The sequence below is a fragment of the Scardinius erythrophthalmus genome, assembly GCF_964197995.2.
Source record: "Scardinius erythrophthalmus genome assembly, chromosome: 18".
Lineage (NCBI taxonomy): Eukaryota > Metazoa > Chordata > Actinopteri > Cypriniformes > Leuciscidae > Scardinius > Scardinius erythrophthalmus.
Genome location: NC_138238.1, coordinates 36,944,449 through 36,968,130, shown reverse-complemented (window position 1 = coordinate 36,968,130; position 23,682 = coordinate 36,944,449). Strand labels below are relative to the sequence as shown.

Below are 23,682 nucleotides of genomic sequence, written 5' to 3'. Positions count from 1 at the left end.
CTATTGAACATTAGTGTTTAATGCACATTTTGGTAAAGAAAGTATATCATCTGTGCACTTGATGCGTTCAGAAGAACATTTGAATGCTGTGTTATTACAGTTTTTTACGACTGTTTACACACTAAAATAAAAATTTCCACACAATTTGCAAAATTCTACTCCAAGGAGCAAAACACCTCCACAGATTAGCACAACATTACACACAATGTCTGCTTCACCAAAACATTACACACAGTGATTTGTAAAACTCTACACACATTTTCACACCTTAGACACAGTTAAGGATTGTGAGGTTTCTTCCTTGTCATTACAAAGCCCCGGATTGCCAATGACAACACTAATGAACGAACTGGATAAACACAACCACCAGGTGTGGAAGCACACACGTGCTAATTTGAAAACGCAGCACTCAGGTGTGCTATAAAAGGCAGCAGGTGAGTTCACCTGTCTTCAACAAAGATGGAAGGAGCTAGAAGAAAAAGAAGAAGAGTGAGAATGAGAGGGGGAAATTATCCCTTACATAACAATGTCTGGCCAAAAATCTAGCACATGCTATTTCCTAAAATGAGTTTTTTTACAAATGTGTTTTATATTTATCACAGCTGTGTGTAACTGGCTGCAATAGTGTCTGATCATTGAGGACTGTGTTGGTTAAATGAAAACTAATAGCATTTTCACAAATATGTGTGTATGTTTTGACTGAAGTGTGTCATTTTGCAAACAATCTAGGAATTATGCAAATTGAGTGTGGTGTTTGGATAATTGTGATTCTGTTTTGAAAAAAAGAACCCGGTTTTCAAAATTGCGTGTAAACAATTGAAAAAAACTGTAATATACACACTATTCACTGCATGTTATGGCATTTGCTGAAATCATTATTATTATTGTAGCCTCAAATGATAGAAAAGTGCCAGCTACTGCTTCAAGTTATTATTTTCAGTTTCCATCCAACAGATGGGCCTGAATAATTTATGAATTTTAAATTAACTTGATAATTCATGTACTTGCTTAGACAAGTCAGGGCTTCTGGAGTGCTGAAATCTGATCATGTTTTAATTTGATCATAATACTGAATTGCGTAGAAAGGTTTTATAGGTGTCACGTAAAGCCTTCTGTCAGCTGGTCGTCAGGAAATGCACTGAATCAGTAAGTATGCAAATGTTTTGGCATTTTAATGAAGCGAAGTGACAATTATTCATGAATAAATTATGACCGGGATCTGATTTAGTTTTTCAGAACCAGTTCAGCTCTCCAATTCAGAAATTTTGAGCATTTGATTTGCAATGTTTTTTATTTCACAGACCCAACATTTCTTTCTGCTAGCTGAGACACTAGCGCTGACGTGTTTAAGCCAGCTTCAACTCACAAGACAATATAGCAGAAGTGTGGCGAACCACGAGCTGCAACACTGCTCAGGAATGATCTCCAATGATTTGGTTTCCTCCACTGACTCCACACGCGCGATCGCTCTCAGTGTTCCTCTGCTGCTGATGTGGCTGTCTGTGCTCAGACACACTAATGTTTGTGTAGAGATGGACAGTTCGGGAACGGGTAATCAGAGACCGCATGAATGACGTGTTTGCTGATGTAAGGAGATCTGAAGGTCTTATCTTCATCATCTGTCTGGCTCGGGTGACTTAAAGCTGCCGGCAGCTTCTCCAGAGTCTAACTAACCCGTCTCACTACAACCAATCACAGGCGCTGTCAGGGAATAATACCACACAAACCCTTTCTAGCCAATCATGAGAAGCGATGTCATAAATATTACATTAAAAAGTCAGAATCATGAAATAAAAAATTGAAATAATCATAATCAACAAATTGTGACATAAAAAGTCTGAATTATGACAATAATTCTACTTTCTAGAATTGATTTTTATTTTTATTATTACTTTATCTAAAAAAAAAATGCAATTACAACTTTTTATCTCAATTTCAATGACTTTTGACTTTATGACATACCTCATAATTTTGACTAATATGATAATTTTGACTTTGTCCATTTAGACTTATAATTATGGCTTTTTGTCATAATTTAGACTTTTTATTTTACTTATAGGTGTTAATATAAGGGAGTAAAAAAAAAAAGTAATAACAGACCTTTTTAGCCAATCAAAATTATGAAATAAAAATGAATGAATGTGAGATTAAACAGTCATAATTCTGAGATAAAAAGTTCAAAAGTCAAAATTATGACACTAAAGTCATGACAAAAATTCTACTTTTTAGAATTGACAACTCATATTTTGACTTGTGAATGATCAATTTAACTTATATAGGTAAACTGACCTTAATTACATTTTTGACTATCTCTATTATTTTATCTCAAAATTAAAAATGCCATTTCAACTTTTTATCTCATTATTTTGACTTTTTACCTCATATTTATTTTTGCTTCATGATGTTGATTTATGTGATAATTTTGACTGACATAATTATGACTTTGTATCATAATTGTGACTTTTTGTCAGTTTTGACATAATCATGGCTTTTTATGTCATGATTCTGACCTCTAATTTGCCTTAAAGCTGTTGTTAGGGATCTTTTTTAAGTAAAACCCCTCAGACCTTCTTCGGCCAATCAGAGAGGTGAATACTGTTCCTCCTGAAGTCTTCAGATGACTCAGTGCTGCCGTGGACTGCTGATACCTCCTCTAACCCGAGCTCGTCTCGTTCTGTCACCTCTTATTTCCCCCTCGGTGTCGTGTAGTTACTCCGGATGATTCCACAAAGTCTGTGATGACCACGTGTGTTTCTCCCAGCTTCTTCACACACTTGCCCACTGTCCTGAGCACCTGTGCCAGCCGGCGGTCCAAGGCCTGCAGGTGCTCCTCACTCAAGACTGGCGTGAGAGGGTCTCGGGACAGGGATTCCCTCATTACGTCACTCAGTCGGTACTCGGACTTTGCCAAAAGCTTCAGTCTGAACAGCGTAGAGCGCTTGATCCTGTAAGAGGTCATGGGTTTTGTGAATAAGACCATCTTTGTACATTTGTCTTAATAAAACGCTTCTTAAAGGTGCAGTGTGTAATTTTAGCGGCATCTAGAGGTGAGGTTGTGAATTGCACCCAACAGAAGTTACGGTGGCCGACAGGAAGTGATGTCGTCGTCTGAGACAGCAGAGATGAGCCAGTTAAGCAATGAGCTTTCTTTACAAAGATATATTAAGAAATTAGGTTTACTTGATTATTCAGTAAAACGATGTTATTGCGAATATTATTGTTACTTGTTCATCATTGTGTCAGTGTTTTATTCGCTGACTTTAGCTTTAGCTTCTTAGCATGAAGAACAACATAGTGACGAAACACGTTTGTCCCTTTAGGGCCACTGTAGAAACATGTCGATGTAAGGGGACCCGCGGTGTGTGTACTGTAGATAGAAATGGCTCTTTCGAAGGCGATAAATACGTAACGGTTCATTATGTAAGGTCTTTATACACCACTGAAAACATAGTTATGTGTATGACATTGCATTTCTGTCAACAGATCCTCCTAAATATTACACAATACACCTTGAAATGTGCTTTAATATTTGAGAACAATCCTTACATGCAACATTGGGTCAGTGGTGCAAGAATGGACATCTCATCATGGGAATGCCGTCCAAATCTGCAGCACACAAGAGGAACAAACATCATGCTTAAGTCAGTCATAATTAGGAGAGAAATATAATCATTCTATATAAAGTCCAAATTATGAGATACAAAGTCATGACAGTCAAAATTATGATACAAGTTGGAAATTATGAGATACTAGGACATAATCATGAATGGTCATAATCATAAAAAAAAGAAAACACTTTTTGTCAACGTCAAAATTTGGACATATGCCAATTTTGATATTTTTTTTAATAACTATTAATTTTTATTTAATCATTTTAACTGTCAATTTCAAAGTTTTCGTCTAAAAGTTTAACATTTTTATTTCAAAATTTTAACTTCTTTGACTTGGGAATTTTTGTCATAACTTTAACTTGTGCAAATTTGGACTTTTATCTCATAATTAGTTCTTTGTCATAATTTTAAGTGATGATTTATTTTTTTTACCACACAATTTAGACTTTTTATGTCATAATTATGATTTGCCAAAGCATTAACAAAACATTGTTGGAAAAGGGCTTTAACAAGAAACTGCACTGATAATTCAGCACTGAAAAAGGCCACAGAATGCGAGATTAAGGCAGTTGAGAGATAAAACACACACACTGGTCTAAAGATGCATCTTTAAAAAGTTGCTGCATATTTTTTGTAATGTAAAAGATGATGCAAAAGACACAAAGTGCAACGGTCAACAGGGTTCCCACACCTCGGTTAACTTCAAATTCAAGGCCCTTTCAAGGACTTTCCAGGTCCAATACCCTCAAATTCAAGGACTTAATGTGGGGACACATTTCAAGTGAGAGCAAGGTTACATGGTGTTACGTGTAAGACACATTGTTACAGTTTTGCGTGCGTGAACATCATGGCGACGTACAACACAAAGTACCTCACGTGGGAAACACTTAACGTAAGGCACAAATGTGCGTAACTAACGTAAATCAAGCTAGTATGCATAGGCCACCAAGTGTTGGCGAAATAACACATTAGCGGACCGGACGGAATATGGAATTTTTTCCAGAAAACTTCTTGCATAAAATAAATTCAAGCCCTTTCAAGGACCTGTATCTATGCATGTTTATTTTCCAAAACTTTCAAGGGCCTTGACATTTTTATTTTTTTTCAGATTCACAAACTTTGAAGGATTTCAAGGACCCGTGGGAACCCTGGGTCAAATGTTTGCATAGAGAAACAATGGAAAAGCAGTGCAGTTGAATGCAAAAAAACTGCCTCAGGAACGTATGAGCACAAACCCTCGGGCGTTGTCCAAGTGAAGAAGGAAACCATCATCTCCAAACTTGGTGAAGATTTCGTAGTGATGCCTATCCATGTTTCCTACAACAGGAAGGACAATCATTACGCAACTCTGGCTTTGAAGATTTCCTTATGCTTACTTCATCAATCCAATCATTAACGCTACTTTCACTGTCAAGTGTGAAATCATTTTTACAAGTTTTGACACAAAACGAATTCCGCCAACAGTTGCCATGCCTGTGAGGAAGTCAAAGACGGCCATGTCGATGATGTTGAGCAGTCTGTTCCCAGAGTTGTAGGGATACAGCTTTTTGACGGTGTCGCAGTATGACGGATTGATCTCCCACCTGAGGAAGAGAGAAGGAGAGACGCTGATTGCTTCAAGCTGTTGGAATCGCCTCAACATTTCTCAACTTTAGACTCTTTCGTGAGCATGAGAAACATTTTTGTTTCTTAGCCATCAAGAGCTGGGTTTCTCAAATCCAAATAAGGACGTTTTAAAACAACAACGCTGATCAGATCAGAATACTGTTTTATTATCTTTATAAATCAAGTCCAAACACTTTAACACATTCCTGCTCTCATGGTGCTCGATTCATCAGTGCAAGCTATTCCAAAGAGAATCATAATTCATAATCAAAACTGAAGAGAGATGCAGTGTGTGTGTGTCTGTGTATGTGTGTGTGTCTGTGTGTGTGTGTGTGTCTGTGTGTGTACTTGTACAACTCTCTTTGTGAGGACCAGTTTGAGTTTTAGACCATTGGAGTGAGGAGAAAGAGAGTAAAGTGAGGACATTTTGGCCGGTCCTCACTTTCTGAGAGCCTTTAAAGTGTTTGAGGGTCAAGACTTGGTTTTAGGGATAAGGTTATAATTGGGTTAAGGGTCGGTTTTGGGGTCAGGGGTCGGGTTAGGCACTTAGTTGTGATGGGTAAGGTTAGGGTAAGCGGCTAGAGATTGCAATGTGTCAATGAATGTCCTCATAAAGATAGATGTACAAGAATGCGTGTGTGTGTGTGTGTGTGTGTGTGTGTGTGTGTGTGTTTGTGTGTGGTGTGTGTGTGTGTGTGTGTGTGTGTGTTAGGGCTGAACGATATATCGTTATCGTATCTATATCGAGATATGAACTTTCAAGATATTACTATCGAAAAAAGCAACGATATAGACGATATAGATTTTCCCTCTCTGCGCTCGCCCTGCATACAACTCTGGCAGTCACAACAAACATCAGTTTTACGAGTGCCCTTGAATGCACCGCTAAAGCCAGCGCGCACACACTACCAGGGACGTGGGAACTATAATGTGAGAGGGGGGGGTGGCGTTTCCATGGTGACGCGTCATTGCTTGTCACCAGACACACCGCAGCAGCAACAGCACTGAATGAATGATGATCTTCCATTATGTCATTTTTCCTTTTTTATTCAGAATATTCGCAAATGTGTTAGCTATGGCATGAAATATCTGATATTCCGATTGTCAAATACATGCAAGTGGAAGTATATTGTTGTTTAAACACCTTTATAACGATCGCGTTAGTTGAGCTGTATGCGCGATGGGCGCCGCCGTGTTAGTTTGTGCCGCAGACGCAGTTCAGAGAATCGGATCTGTTGGATTTACAACCTCTATGTTTACAACACGTGAATTCATCCACTTCTCCCGAAATACTTAAAAGTAAGTGGCTGGTGAACTGGGAATAGAATAGAGTAAACATTGAAGTTACTTACACAATGTGTATCTAATATGAATAAAACGTGTCGAATTATAATGGAAAGGATTATTATTACCTCTTCCATAGACATCAGTGTGTATTTTACAAACTCTAAATGTATTGTTTTTTTAGTACTTGCGTAGTCATATCGTATTGTATCGATATCGAGATATCTGGCATGAAAATCGAGATATGAAATTTTGTCCATATCGTTCAGCCCTAGTGTGTGTGTGTGTGTGTGTGTTTATGTGTGGTGCGTGTGTGTGTGTGTGTGTGTGTGTGTGTGTGTGTGAGTGTGTGTGTCTGTGTGTGAGTGTGAGTGTGTGTGAGTGTGTGTGTGTGTGTGTGTGTGTGTGTGTGTGTGTGTGAGCGTACTCCTCTCTCCCGGTGAAGCTGTAGGAGCGGATCCAGGGGTTCGGGATGGAGATGCGCGGGGCGATGCTCAAACCGGGTAGATACGCAGACATGGATCCCTCCAGCAGATCCGGGTGTCCACACACTGCGTACTCCGACTTACACACGTATAAACACTTAGCGAAGAAACACGTGTTGTTGGCTGTCAAGGAAAAAGAAACGCATTCACTCTGAGAGAAAACAAGTCTCTTCTGCTCTACAAGGCATTTACTTAATCAAAATATATACAGTGAAATTGTGAAATATTATTTAATGCAATTTAAAATAACTCTTTTCTATGTTTTTTTGAAAATCATAATGGGATCATATTGAAAAATGCAAAAATCAGATTTCAGCACTCCAGCAGCCATGACTTGTCTAAACCAGAACATGAATTATCAAGTTAATTTAAAATTCATAAATTATTCAGGCCCATCTGTTGGATGGGAACTGAAAATAATAACTTGAAGCAGTAGCTGGCACTTTTTTTAACATTTGAGACTATAATAATAATAATAATAATGATTTCAGCAAATGCCATAACATGCAGGATGACTGGAATTACATTCCTGCAGTAAATAGTGTGTATATTAATATGCACAGATGACATACTTCACAGATGAGTCTCTTCTGCTCATCAAGGCTGCATTTATTTGATCAAAAATACAGTAAAAACAGTAATATTGTGAAATATTATTACAATTTAAAAGAAGTGTTCTCTCTTTGAATATATGTTAAAATGTAATTTATTCCTGTGATCAAAGCTGAATTTCCAGCATCATTACTCCAGTGTAATGAATTACTCCATGATGATTTGATGCTCATGAAACATTTATGATTATTATCAATGGAAAACAGTTTCACATTTTTGTGGAAACTGTGATTCGGTCTATTTTTAAGGTTCATTTGATAAATAGGAAGCTCAAAATTACAGCATTTATCTGAAATAGAAATCATTTGTAACATTATAAACATCTTTACAGTCACTTTTGATCAACTGAATGCATCCTTGCTGAATGAAAGCATTATTTCTTTTCTGTATATAAAGTTTGACGAGTAATGCCCACCTGGAGAGATGAAGAAAACACTGCGCAGTTCCTCGTTGTGGGTTAAGTACAAGATTTCCCCCGTCACATTGACGAATCGCCCCGCCACAGGAGGAACCCTCCGGAAGTCCAGCACTCTGCACACAGTCCACACACACCTCAGTCAGCATTCATATCAGCCTGATTCTTCACGAAGGAAGTCTCTTTAAATCATATTCGGTCAATTTCAGTAAATCTCCTGAACGTTTGCTAATGGAATTTCTATTTTAAAGGGTTAGTTCACCCAAAAATGAAAATTCTGTCAGTAATTACTCTCCCTCATGTTGTTCCAACCCCGTAAGACTTTCGTTCATCTTCAGAACACAAATTAAGATATTTCTGATGAAATCTGAGAGCTGTCTCACTCCTTCATAGGCTTCTATGTAATCGATATCTGCCATCCCAGAAAAGTTAGTAAAGACATCGTTAAAATAGTCCAAGTGACTACAGTGGCTCAACCTTAAGTTTAAGTATCAAGCGACGAGAATACTTTTTCTTTACTTTTCATTTTCTTCTGTGTGTTCTTCTGAGTGAGTTCACGTAGTGTAACAGCGCAGCGCTTCTGGGTTGTACGTCAGAACGTAGGCTCACCATTGGCCGACGCTGGTCATGTGTGTGATGCGTGTGAAGCTGGCCAATAGTGAGCCTACGTTCTAAGCGCTGCGCTGTTACACTACGTGAACTCACTCAGAGGAACACACAGAAGAAAATGAAAAGTAAAGAAAAAATATTCTCGTCGCTTGATAAACTTAAGGTTGAGCCACTGTAGTCACTTGGACTATTTTAATGATGTCTTTACTAACTTTTCTGGGATGGCAGATATCGATTACACAGAAGCCTATGGAGGAGTGAGCCAGCACTCAGATTTAATAAAAATATCTTAATTTGTGTTCTGAAGATGAACGAAAGTCTTACGGGGTTGGAACAACATGAGGGAGAGTAATTACTGACAGAATCTTCATTTTTGGGTGAACTAACCCTTTAATTTGGAGCCAGTCTTGAAGGGATCAAATAAGATTGCTACATTAGATCAATAGAAATAATAAAACATGCTAATTATCCAACAGGATTTTATTTGACTTTTTAATTCATCCTTTTAGGATCATCTCCAAACTGCCATTAGCTTTCCTTCAGGATCATTTTGACTAGTCATGTTTCTTCAACTGAAGAGGTTTTCTGTAATTAAGCTCAGATGAGGAATAACCTGCAGGAAAACACCCTTTTCTCAAGTGTCTTTGCTTACAGTTCACCACTAATGACAGGGTGGAACTCTGAGGGAATTTTTCCTTGCCACTGTCGACTGGGGGTTTGTTCTTTGTAAAGCTGCTTTGGAAATGATACGTACTGTGAAAAGCACTATATGAATAAACCCTGAAACATTCTGTCACTCGCAGTGAGAAAATGGATTCAACAATATTTTTTACAGTAGCTAACAATACAATAACAATATTAAGGTGAAGGTGAAGGTGAACAAACACACCGGTCAAGCAGACGGAAGTGGTTTCCACATTCATTCCTCCCATAGGGATTTTTAAACAAATCTTAAAGCATTATTTGCCATGAACCGAACCAACAAGCTACAGGGTGAATCACAACATCACAAACTTTTGAAAATCACACAAAAAGACAATGGTCCACTTAACGGCTACAATCCCATGAAGCATTGCGAATGACAATCAAATTAAAAACAGATAAATATAAAACTATCGACTTAAAGATGTTGACTGTGTATTTAGAAACAACATATTTTACGCTTATCGCATAATATACAGTAGTTTGAGAGCGTAAGGAGACTCTATTACATCATAGGTATTGCTTCATGGGAGTGGGCGGAGCTAAAGAGGTCGTTTGGCGCGATTTGCTTGTCTTGATTCTCTGATTGGTGGAGATTTCTCTTTAAAGTTGTTCACCAGCAATTCAGCGGTTGAATATGATTGAACTAATGCAGACTGACGGCTTCAGCGAAAGCCTATGCCATCGATTAACAACGATGTATCTCACAGTAGGTCTGTCTTTAATGGTTTATAAGTTATCGTTTAAAATCAATTTCCCTATGGAGGAAATGAATGGAGTTTTACTTCAAGATCCCAACTTTTACACTCGATTAGGTGAAGTGGACTGTATGGGATGTTCAAAAAAGCAATTTTTTTAAACTTTTTCAGGGGAATTAACCTGCAAAATGCCTACAGATAGTTGCCTATAAATATAAAGCTGAATGGAGTATTTTAAGAGAAAAAAATTCTCACTTATTTATTATCACCAATGCTGCAAGTATATTTCTAGGCATGAACATTTTGTCCGATACCGATAATTCTTTATGTATAAGCCTGATTACAAAAACAAAAGTCTCACCATTAAAATCCATGTCCCAAGCACACAGTTATAAGGATGTTCTTATTATAATTTTATGTAGCCTATATGACAGACTCGCGCTGCACGTTTTGCACTTTACAGTATTTTCCTTTTTTGATTCCAATCATATTTCAAGCAATTTAAAACCATCATAGCGAACAATGCACATATGAAGTGTCTCAGCTGAAGGAAATAAACTTATATTTATCGGCTTTAAAATATCGGCCTAATTTTCTTATTGGGCCGATAACTATAACATTAAAAATGAACATATATCGGCTGATGCCGACATGGTGGCCGATATTTCACGCATCCATATATATTTCTATAAAATGATCGGTAGCACTTTATGTTACAGTCCTGTTCCCCATGTACATACCATGTACTTATTATAGTTATTACAATAACTGGGTTATAACTACGTACTAACCCTGAACCTAACCTTAACCCATGTAGTTCCCTTATAATACCCACTGCTTTCTTAGTAAGTGCACATACTGTAAAATAAAGTGCAACCCATTCATCTATTGAAAGCCCAAAAATGCACGAATGAGTCTTTGTGTCTTTAATAAGATCTTCTGGTAAATGACATGTTTTAGTGAATGCCTTTGATGTGTGTTGCAGTCTGCTCTCGGGTTTCATCGTCACATAATCGTCCACCATAGACCTCACCAAATATGCTGAGGTGAGACTAATCGTGCTGAACCTCATTGTCTCAACAGGCCTAAACAATGATGTATAGTATCCCAGTGCGGTGGTGCCTGAGGGACTTCATCTGTGTTTACTCGTATCAGATCCTTCACAGTATAACTCATTCCTGACAGTCTCTGTGTCTATGGTGTGGTGAGTGTGATCATCAGTGCTGGAACGCCTCACCTGTCGAGGTGGAAAGCTGCAATCTCAGCGTTGTGTCTCTGAAAGTCCACAAAATAGAAGAAGTTCTCCGGCGTCTCTTCGTGCCGCTCCTGTCTGAAATCAACAGGGATCATTTCTATCAGTTACTCTACTTGTAAACCAAAGGTGTAGTAATCTGGAAAATCTGAAAGCGTTACCTCATTGGTTTAAACATAGCTTTGCCAAAGTCTTGGAGTTTCAGGGCCAATTTCAGATGAAGACCGCTCGGTTTAACCACTGATTGGACAGTCAGAAAGAAAGAAAACGTTCATGTTTCCTTCTTAATATTAACGGAAACATATCTGTAATATGAAAATTTAAGTGCTGTCAAAATTAAAAGGAATAATTCTCTAAATATATGAACTTTTTTTGTAGTTGACATTAAAATTCAGTTATATTTTAACTAAAATGATAATATAGTATTTGTAAGTTTTGTGAGTATATGTGTGTGCTGGTCTGGATGGGATGACCGAAAAACACCAATTTATACCTTTATTTAAAAGGTGAATTATCGTAGTAATATAGCCATTATTAATGATAATTCTTCTTGACATACAGTATAGTTTAATGTTTTATTGTGCTGCGTTGGGTTGTGGTGGAACATATGATGAACGATGTGGGGAAATTGTTGCAACACCTGACTCTTTTTGGACTGTGAGATCTTATTTTTGTTTTTGTTCCCCAGAGTCGACTTTTCAACTGTAATAGTTTAATTATAGAGGGATCTTTACATAAGCAGGGCTTGCGGTGTTCACTATACGCTCCAGTGTTTCTTTTGCTTTGTCTGAGGTTGTGAGAAGCCGTGGCAGGCTGTCGGCAACACTAAACCGCACCGCTCAAACCTCTTTTAGCTCCTTTCCAGCTCAATCAAATCAATAGTTTACAGTTTAAAATAACACACACGTAATGAGCAAAATAGAAAAACAAGCCAAACAATAAAAACATTGTAGTTGGACATTCATTTAGGCCAGAAAGTGGCAAAAGAGGAAAACTTCAAGAGAGAATAGCATTTGGTCGATGTGTGTGAGCTCAGGGACAGTGCGGGATGTGTGGTTTTAAAGTCACCATGAAATCAAAATGGACAATTCTCGTAATCTTGAATCAGAATAACTTCTCCTCCCTCTTGCAGCATCTCTTCTCTTCTCTGATGACGAGGGCGGGGCAACCTGTCACTCACATGAGATCCACCAATAGCAAACCACAACCATCCAATCAATTCCCCACGGACAAAATCAAGCCCCGCCCACATTTGTTCTTGTTCCAGAAGTGTTTCACTCGGATACACGACACAATAGGGAAGAAAAAACTATAAAATGCAACTTCTGTTTAGTGGCCTTCAACTCTACACCACCAACTTACAGTAATATATATTGGTTTTACTCATTAGTGCCAAAGCTACAGATTTCAAACTGCATGATAACGATATTTATCTGTAAGCTACCTAATGTAAATGGGTGAAAATTATATATATATATAAAAAATACATGCTAAATTTTATTTTAAAATACTGTAAAAATATGTTTTCACAATATTTCAAACAGTGATACATTATATTTTATTTAACAAGACTATAAATATTATTTATATATTATACTATATTGTTTTCTGTTATATTTAAATGTTGTTAAAGTTACACTATTGTTTTGATGGAAGTCTCTTCTGCTTTCCAAGGCTGCATATTTGATAAAAAATACAGTAAAAAAAGTAATATTGTGAAATATTATTACAATTTAAAATATCTGTTTTCTATGTGAATATACTGTAATTTATTCCTGTGATCAAAGCTGAATTTTCAGCATCATTACTCCAGTCTTCAGTGTCACATGATCCTTCAGAAATCATTATAATATGATGATTTGCTGCTCAATAAACATGTCTCATTATTATCAATGTTGAAAACAGTTGTGCTGCTTCATATCTTTGGGGAAACTGTTACTTTTCCCCCCAGGATTCTTTGATGAATAGAAAGTTCAAAGAACAGCATTTATTTGAAATATTATAAATAACTTTACTGTCACTCAATTAAATCAAATAAATAAATAAGAAATTATTAATTTGTTACAAATAATCTTATTGACGCCATACTTTTGAACAGTAGTGTTTAGCATATTTAAATGGTATCACCTTATAATTTACATTCCCAGAAGTTCTAACTCAGGAGAAACCATATTATTTATTTTTATTTTATTTTGTAAAAATTTTAATAATCTGGTAGAACAATAGTGTTAAAAAGCACATGTACCTTGGGAGCAGTCGCACGCACCCTTCAAAGCTTTCTCATCCTGAGTGAAATCTGTCAGACACAATGAAATACTGCACATCAGCTTCTCAGGATCAGATCATGCAAGCAAATTTGAAATGAAGTATTATATTAGCATATTCAGATTCATATGCTGGAGCTCTAGGGGGAAGAGAAAACCTGCACTGATGACGGTGGCCGTCTGCATGTCCCTCAGGAGTCTGTCCACGCTGCTGTCATCTCTCGCATACAGCGCATATCGATTGATCCCGAGGTGGAACTGCAGCCAACTGGCCTCCGGGTCAAAGGTCACGGGATGATCAGGTATAGTGATGTTTGAAGCTGCTGCCGCCTCGATGTAGAACTTTTTCAGTCTGTAGAAGAGAACGAGAGCTGGCATTGAAGATTGACAAATAACTTTCATTAAGCTATTTAACATTCAGATTCTGAAATCAACCCGAGACTCATTTTCTTGTACAAAAACCTGGAAGGAAATGAGTAGAATTGGCACATGTGGTGAGCTCTCTTTTAAGTCATCAGCGGGTATTGTTAGCTCTTAAAATTATGATTCCCTTGGCGTACACAAGTCTGCACATGTAGGAACCTTTAAGATGTAAAAACAGCACATCTTCAGCAATCTGCCAACAGCATTTTTTGGCTCCCACAGAATGAGACTTTTTTTATTATTTCTTTAGAACTGAACCATAGATGTATATATACACACAGCAGTGGTCAGAAGTGATGAAAAAAAGTTCATGATATGAGGGAAGAACAAAACATTAACTTATGGTATTATGGTAACTTAAGGTTATGGTATTTATCTGACAAAATACTAGAGGAAAATATCAGTCTGTAATATAGTTTTTTTTTTGCCATTGGTGGAATTTTCCATCATTTATGACACAATGCTTCTCTATGGAGGCTTGTTTCCACCACTGAATAAAACATAAAAAAGGTAATTGTGACTTTTTTTCCTCACAATTGCGAGAATATAAAAATCACAAGTGCGAGGTATAAAGACACAATTGCGAGGTATAAAATCACAATTGCGAGGTATAAAATCACAATTGCGAGTTATAAAATCACAATTGCGAGGTATAAAGTCACAGTTGCGAGGTATAAAACTACAATTGCGAGGTATAAAATCACAATTGCGAGGTATAGTCACAATTGCGGGTTATAAAACCACAATTGCGAGGTACAAAGTCACAATTGCGAGTTATAAAATCACAATTGCAAGGTATAAAATCACAATTGCGAATTATAAAGTCACAGTTGCGAGGTATAAAACTACAATTGCGAGGTATAAAATCACAATTGCGAATTATAAAGTCACAGTTGCGAGGTATAAAACTACAATTGCGAGGTATAAAATCACAATTGCGAGGTATAGTCACAATTGCGAGTTATAAAATCACAATTGCAAGGTATAAAATCACAATTGCGAGGTACAAAGTCATAATTGCGAGTTATAAAATCACAATTGCGAGGTACAAAGTCACAATTGCGAGGTATAAAATCACAATTGCAAGGTATAAAATCACAATTGCGAGGTACAAAGTCACAATTGCGAGGTATAAAATCACAATTGCTAGGTATAAAATCACAATTGCGAGGTATAAAATCACAATTGCGAGGTACAAAGTCACAATTGCGAGTTATAAAATCACAATTGCAAGGTATAAAACCACAATTGCGAGATACAAAATCACAATTGCGAGGTATAAAATCACAATTGCGAGTTATAAAATCACAATTGCAAGGTATAAAATCACAATTGCGAGGTATAAAATCACAATTGCGAGGTACAAAGTCACAATTGCGAGTTATAAAATCACAATTGCAAGGTATAAAACCACAATTGCGAGGTATAAAGTCACAATTGTGAGGTATAAAGTCACAATTGCGAGTTATAAAATCACAATTGCAAGGTATAAAATCACAATTGCGAGGTATAAAATCACAATTGCGAGGTACAAAGTCACAATTGCGAGTTATAAAATCACAATTGCAAGGTATAAAATCACAATTGCGAGATATAAAATCACAATTGCGAGGCATAAAATCACAATTGCGAGATATAAGATCACAATTGCGAGGTATAAAACCACAATTGCGAGATATAAAATCACAATTGCAAGGTATAAAACCACAATTGCGAGATATAAAATCACAATTGCAAGGTATAAAACCACAATTGCGAGATATAAAATCACAATTGCGAGGTATAAAATCACAATTGCGAGGCATAAAATCACAATTGCGAGTTATAAAACCACAATTGCGAGATATAAAATCACAATTGCGAGTTATAAAATCACAATTGCAAGGTATAAAATCACAATTGCTAGTTATAAAATCACAATTGCAAGGTATAAAATCACAATTGCAAGGTATAAAACCACAATTGCGAGATATAAAATCACAATTGCAAGGTATAAAAACACAATTGCGAGATATAAAATCACAATTGCGAGGTATAAAACCACAATTGCGAGGCATAAAATCACAATTGCGAGTTATAAAACCACAATTGCGAGATATAAAATCACAATTGCGAGTTATAAAATCACAATTGCGAGGTATAAAATCACAATTGCGAGTTATAAAATCACAATTGCAAGGTATAAAATCACAATTGCGAGTTATAAAATCACAATTGCAAGGTATAAAATCACAATTGCGAGTTATAAAACCACAATTGCGAGGCATAAAATCACAATTGCGAGATATAAAATCACAATTGCGAGTTATAAAATCACAATTGCAAGGTATAAAACCACAATTGCGAGATATAAAATCACAATTGCGAGTTATAAAATCACCATTGCAAGGTACAAAGTCACAATTGCGAGTTATAAAATCACAATTGCAAGGTATAAAATCACAATTGCGAGGTATAAAATTACAATTGCGAGTTATGAAATCACAATTGCGAGATATAAAATCACAATTGCGAGGTATAAAACCACAATTGCGAGTTATAAAGTCACAATTGCGAGTTATAAAGTCACAATTGCGAGGTATAAAGTCACAATTGCGAGATATAAAATCACAATTGCGAGATATAAAATCACAATTGCGAGGTATAAAACCACAATTGCGAGTTATAAAGTCACAATTGCGAGATATAAAATCACAATTGCGAGATATAAAATCACAATTGCGAGGTATAAAACCACAATTGCGAGTTATAAAGTCACAATTGCGAGTTATAAAGTCACAATTGCGAGGTATAAAGTCACAATTGCGAGGTATAAAGTCACAATTGCGAGATATAAACTACAATTCTGAGAAATAAAGCCAGTCTTTTTTTTCTCAGAACTGGATTTTATAGCTCGCAATTGTGATTTTATACCTTGCAATTCTGAGAATAAAAAGTCAGAATTGTGAGATAAATCTTATCTTTTACATTTTTTCATTCTGTGGTGGAAACAAGCTTCTTTTTTGCATGTTCAGATATTCATTCATCAAAATACTTGTGGGGGCTTTAAAGTTTTGTTGAAATGCTGGTGCTGGCTGGCAACTTTTTTAAATGTTGGCGGGGAAAGAGTTCACATTAAACTTTGTTTTATTCACTTTGCATTCGATGTATAGCCTACAGCACCTTTGATCCAATTCATGCGTCATGGAATCGAGTTCCCGGCAGACACAACATCACCACGTTACAGATTATTGATCCTATTTGAAGCAAATATTTGCCGCTGATCCTCATACAATTGTCACCATGACCTCTAGAAGCATCAGCTTGAATCAACATCACGAAGAAAAGAGAAATGAGTTGAAAGACAAATATAAACTACAGAACTGTTTACTGTGGCAGGGATCCAGCAGTGCTTTCATACAGAGCGCTCCCATTATGCCTCATCAATGCATTTACGCTTATAAATAGGCCTATAGGGGGTGAACGCAAGAAAACTTTTCCCTCTCGAAGGTTCAGCAATCAGAGATTTTAACCACAACTTCTGAAACAACAAATCTTGACTAGTGCGACCTGATTTAAGTGGGTGGTTTCTGGCGAACCTCTGATTATGTGGGAGACACTTGTGTTGAGCGTTGGTCTGCTGAACAGCATCACGGCCGGTGCAATGAAAAGAGTGATTTGTCCACATCCCTGCCTTTAATACGCAGCGTATGACCTAAAAACAAGCCCGCACTAAACTCATTTCCATGGGGCAGCAAGAGGGAGTATTTGAGCTCTTATTTTGAGCTGTCGATTCTTTAGCAAGACTCAATATTGAAAAAAATATTGAATGAAAAACATTATAAATTTTTTTTTAAACACCCAGGCATAATATTATACTATTATATTGATTCATATAATAATAATAATTAATATTTACATATTGAAATAAATATACAATATTGCTTTATTTTATTTTTTTAATTAAACATAAAGGCATAATAATGCTATTATATTAATTAACACAACAATAATGAATATTTATTCAAAGAAATAAATATTATAATTTTGCTTTTTTTATTCAAAACAAAATCATAATACTATTATATTAATTAATATAACAATAATTAATATTTATTTAAATATTATAATTTTGCTTTATTTTTTGGTTTTATTTTTATTTTAGTACATCAAGCACAGCAACTACCTAAAATAAAAAAGAAATATTTTTTATTTCAGTTAACGTTTATTTTATTTCAAGTTTTAACTATCACATTGCTGACACTGCCAGTGCTTTTCTATGCTTCATATTGTTCAAAATCCATACATTTTTTTCTAGAATATCCAATATACTTTAACTATTGAGAGAAAACTAAACAAAATAAAACACACTAGCATAAATTCAGCCAAGGCTTGAACTTTGCTCTCAGGACAAGAGTGTTTTTTATTAACGTCAGTTAGGTTAAAGTTGCCAATTGCTTTACATGGTTTGATTTTAAGTATTGCGCATTTTTTTTGTATGTTACTTTGCCGTTTATGAATATTTCGTTCAAATATTCTTCTTCTAAAATTCATCAATAAACAACAGGTTGCAACCGTGACAACTTATCCCATATAATCAATGCGTGTTGGAAATGTTCAACCCCTTTTTTGTAGCCAAGACTTTAAAGTATGTGTCTGACTCAATGACTTAAAGTGTTCCTCGGTTCATTCAGTGGTCTGAGTGCGTTCCTGCTAATAAACATGCCACATTATTTAACATGAAGACTGTTGAGTACCTCTCCCAGCGGCTCACTTTCCTCTTGTAGTAATTCCTGAGCTCCTCGTGCTGCAGGAGCAGTTCGTCGGGCCCCAGTTCTGGAAGACGGATGTTGTAGAGCGGATGACTGAACAGCCTCTCCAGCTTGGAGCTTCTCTCGGTGGAAACCGGTGTGAAATTCTGGCTCGTCATCATCCATGTTAAGGTTGTAGCACCTCTGTTGTCCAGGCTGCCATTGGTGACCCTGCACTCGCAGCTTTCTCTGGGCAGATGATACCAGTTTTTGAGTCTGGGAAGCAGGACAAAATGGATGTCAGCAGCCAAGAGGGTGACCAAAGTGACGGCCACCAGCAGCCGGTCCCTCCTCATGTCCCTTCCAGACCCAATCCGACTCCAGCAGGGATGAGATGTTCTCCTGGCTGGCTAAGTTGGGGAAAATAATCTCCAGGTCTTCATGGACAGATCTGACTCCTATGTTCCCCGCTTATTCCTTTCAGGAGAGCCTTGTTTTGCTCCTTGCACATCTGACCCAGACAGCGCAGTGCCCCAGTGAGTCAAGTTGCTTTGCTTTCTCTCTCTCTCTCTCTCTCTCTCTCTCTCTCTCTCTCTCTTTCTCTCTCTCTCTCTCTGCGTTTGCTGGAAGCGTGGAAGCTGTGTGCTTTCCTTGCCTTTGGGCAGCATTCCAGCTGCACCTTCCCACTTCCCATGTAGACACAGCCTCCGATCAAAAAACACACATGCAGATAAACACGCGCACACACTGGAGAGACAGAGAGGGAGAGGCAGGGACTGAGTCGGAAAGCAGGTCTGAGTGCCAGCGCACATAAACTGAGCGTTTTTTAAGTCGAGAAATAAAAAGGCCTGGGTTTTTCCTCCGCCTCGAGCGTTAGCTGGTGAAATTTGCACGTTTCATTGAAACAGCACAACAAACTCTGCTGTGTGAGCTGGATGAGAAGACCGGGAGGTGTTTCCCAGACTGCCAACATCTGCCGTTTGTTTGGGTTTGCATGTGCACTTTGTGCATCAGCTGTAAAATGGAATTACGAGGTTCTGTGTAGTTTAAAAAAACATTCGCGTCTTTGGGATGAGAAGGAAAAAAAACACACAACATCTGAAAACAACTGAAGGGATAAAGAATGAACAACCTCAAGCAAGTCTAGAAATAGATTTTGACTGGTTGAGGCTTTTCATTCTGTATCCGTTCGGTTGTTTTCTGAGGTTTTTGTCTTTTTTCTTCTCAAAAAAATATTTAGGGCTAAATTTAAGATTTATGTATTTGAATTGCATATACAATTTCCATCCATTTTGATTGCACAGTGTTAACAAACATAAACACTTATTTATCAGTCATACATGAATGAAACTGGCTAACTATTATCATTTACATTTATTTGATTCTATTTAAATAATAATATTTTTAAAATGCATTTATTCAAAATGCTTAGAACCAGCATAAATCTGTTAATATTGAAAACAATTAAATGTATTCAGTTAAAAAGTAAGAACACTGATCAAATATGCCAAGCTGTGAAACAAGCGATAATCAGGGAGTTCAAATGTATGAGATCGAAACAAATTGGATTTATAGATGATAAATATATAAAGCCGGTTATTGTGTATTTAAAACACATTCAGTTTATTATTACTATTACAGAAATCTTACCCGTTTCATTTATGTATGACTGACAAATATGCTTCACATAAGGTTTGTTAATGTTAAAACTGTGTAAGCCAAATAGATGAAAACTTTATATGAAATTGAAATACTTAAATCTTAAATGTAGGTCTAAATATTTTATTGGTTACGCTTAATTTGAAGGTGTCTTTGTTACACAGTAATTATACATTTAAGTATTAAGTAACTACATGTACTTACTATAGGGTTAGGATGCACAATCAATAGTTATTACTATAGTAAATGCATGTAATATTATGTAACAATGACGCTGTAAAATAAATTGATACCCTTTATTTTAAGGTGTCCTTTTTAAGTATGGATCAACAACATGTACTTAAGGGTTAGGGTAGGGTCTAGTGTTAGTTAATTATGCATAATTTACTGTTATTTCTATAATAACAACGTGTAACAAGGACACTGTAAAATAAAGCATTATCAAAAAAAAAAAAAAACCACAGGTCTTACCCAACACTGAAAGGCTGGATGAGTCCATAATCCATTGCTATTTTGAAATGCAGTCCATGTATTTTTGCAGCTGTTGTTGAAGAGGGAAATATGTATTTGGGTAATACCCCGTCCATTACTACTACAAAATGACCTCGATGTTGACCCATGTTTCTGGGTATCGCTTAAGTAATTTCATTAGCCGACTCCGTATTGTGACGTTCGGCATGTAGAGTTTATTTAATGCAGTTGGGTTCAGTCTGAAAACACTCATATAGCACTTCATTTTTCTGCCTGATTTGAAGTTCCACTGATGCTTGAAGATTTATACGGTTGTTTTTTCATCCTCCAAAGCTTTGCACTTTTGTTTACTTGTACTCTTCGTTATCTGTCTTGGATTATTCATGCAGAGCAGCTCCTAAGCTTCCAGGAATTCTTTCAACAAAATTATATAACAGCATGTCAAAAGCTGGCTTTTGGGAAATCTTGGTGAGAAGTTGTGAGGAAAGTTTCCTAGTCAAAAAAAACAAAACAAAAAAAGAGACAGAAATATTCATGCACACGGTATCCATGACCAGAGGAACTTTACACACTACATCATTTGTACTCACTTCTCATTTGTCTTCCTATCAGACCAATGCATTCCTCATTAAAGGGAGTTTCTGCATTCCCAGACGAGAGCCTTAGCAGGCCGTCATGTTTCAGCGTCATGCTTTTTATTGAGAGAAATTTGTCCAGTTCATCTTGAATGGACAGATAGAGCAACTAATAAATCACAGCGCAGCATTGTGCTCATGTCGAGGTGATGAACGATCTGCTGGCGGAGGATTGCGAAGCACTGATGATTGAGCTTGTGATATTTCATGAATTCAACGACTCATTATGTGTGACTTTAGGGGGATCTAGGGGGAACGATGTTTCAAAACCTCCTCTTATGGACCATAACAACAGTTTAAATTTGATTAAAACACCACAAGTGATGAATTTTGTAGTTGACTGGAAAAGAGGAATGTTTTTTAAATGATTTGAGGAACGTGGCTGCCTGTGTTTGGGGTCATTTTTTGTATTTGAAAGGGTTTCGTGGCCTAGAGTTTGTGTCCAGGGAAGCATATATTTTGGTTGGAGTGGTCACACGTCTCTTTCACCCGGTTTCTGACTGTGGACACATTCCTCTATGAGGGCTGGAGGGCAGCGACGGTCTAAATGTGCTTTCAGCGAGTACAATCGCAGGCTGCTAATTGGTACGTGTGGACATCCTAAGGCCACTGACAGCGCTGGAGAAGCCCTAAACATGCGATCACAGTTTGCTTGCTGGGGAGGTTTCTAGGGCATTGCTACACTGTTGTAAATGAAACAGGGGGTCTATATGGTTTCTAAGGCATTTCTAAGGTGTTGTTTTTAAGTCATTCCTACAGTTTGGGGCTCAACAGGTTTGTTGAAAACAATGTCAAAAATTCAGTTATTTTTTATTTTTATTAGAGGGAGAAAATGTCTGACGATCAGAAATCACACTGGTCAAGCTCAAGTATAACCTAATGATTCAGATCAGATATTTCATAGGAATATATAGGATATTTGTCTGCCCTGTTACATGACAAATTTACAGTGCAAAGTGTAAGGCTCGTTCACACCAACAACGATAACAATAACTATAACGGTAACTACAGTACAGGTCAAAAGATTGGAAACATTCCTATCTTTAATGTTTTTGAAAGAAGTTTCTTCTGCTCATCAAGCCTGCATTTATTTGATCAAAAATACAGAAAAAAATTTAATATCGTGATATATTATTACCATTTAAAATTATTGGTTTTCAATTTATTTCTGTGATGCAAAGCTGAATTTTCAGGATCATTACTCCAGTCTATCACATGATCCTTTAGAAATCATTCTAATATGATGATTCATTATCAAAGTTGGAAACAGTTCTGCTGCTTAATATTTTTTCATAACCTGTGATACTTTTTAGGATACTTTGATGAATAAAAAAAAAGAAAAAGAAAAAAAAGAAGCAAATGTTTTAAAAATATAAACCTTTTGTGACAACAATATACAAGACTGGTCAGTAATTTGGGTTCAGCAATATTTTTTGAAATAAATCAATACTTTTATTCAGCAAGGATGTGTTAAATTGATAAAAAGTGAAAATAAAGAAGATTTATATTATTAGAAAATTAGAAAATTTTTATTTTGAATAAATGCAGTTCTTTTTAACCTTTTATTCATCAAATATATTAGGCAGCAGAACTGTTTCCAGCACTCATAATAAATCAGAATATTAGAATGATTTCTAAAGGATCATGTGATAGACTGGATGTCACATGTGACACTGAAGACTGGAGTAATGATGCTGAAAATTCAGCTTTGCATCACAGGAATAAATTATTTTTTAAAGTATATTCAAATAGAAAACTATTATTTTAAGTTGTAATAATATTTCACAATATTACTGTTTTTTTCTGTATTTTTGATCAAATAAATGCAGGCTTGATGAGCAGAAGAAACTTCTTTCAAAAACATTAAAAATAGTAATGTTCCCAAACTTTTGACCTGTAGTGTATATTCATCCACACCAGTGGATAACATAGTTATGTTTATTCTAAGCGCGTGCGTGTCTGTCACTTTAAATGCTCGAGCTCGTTACAGCAGGATTGATTCTGATTGGCTAACAGTGTTTTTATATGTTTATCAGCTGGATAAAATCTTCGAAAAGTGATTCCAACGATATCGTTTCTCTTTATTGTTATTGTTGCTGTTGTGTGAACTCTGCAATCCTTTAATATTGAAAATGATTTTTGGAACTCTATCTTTTCTTTTAGGAATAATTTTAATAGATTCATAAAATCTATTTAAAAAAAAATAAAGCAGCATTTTCATCTCCAG

The 23,682-nt window shown here is 36.4% G+C and overlaps 1 protein-coding gene across 2 annotated transcripts; it reads right to left on the bottom strand.

The window, feature by feature from the left end:
- fam20a (FAM20A golgi associated secretory pathway pseudokinase) lies at nt 1–19,392 on the bottom strand. 2 transcript variants are annotated; one of them, XM_081392613.1, is made up of 11 exons: nt 18,697–19,392; nt 13,696–13,889; nt 13,519–13,569; nt 11,435–11,513; nt 11,259–11,351; nt 8,013–8,128; nt 6,928–7,108; nt 5,085–5,194; nt 4,847–4,928; nt 3,547–3,606; nt 1–2,945 (listed from the first exon to the last, which is right to left on the bottom strand). In XM_081392613.1, exons 1-11 carry the CDS (start codon nt 19,044–19,046, stop codon nt 2,678–2,680), a joined length of 1,584 nt encoding a protein of 527 aa, XP_081248739.1. In that variant the 5' UTR covers nt 19,047–19,392; the 3' UTR covers nt 1–2,677. The 2 variants fall into 2 exon arrangements, with proteins under 2 accessions (XP_081248739.1, XP_081248740.1); XM_081392614.1 differs by having other exon boundaries at nt 3–469.
- Nucleotides 19,393–23,682: the final 4,290 nt, after the last annotated feature.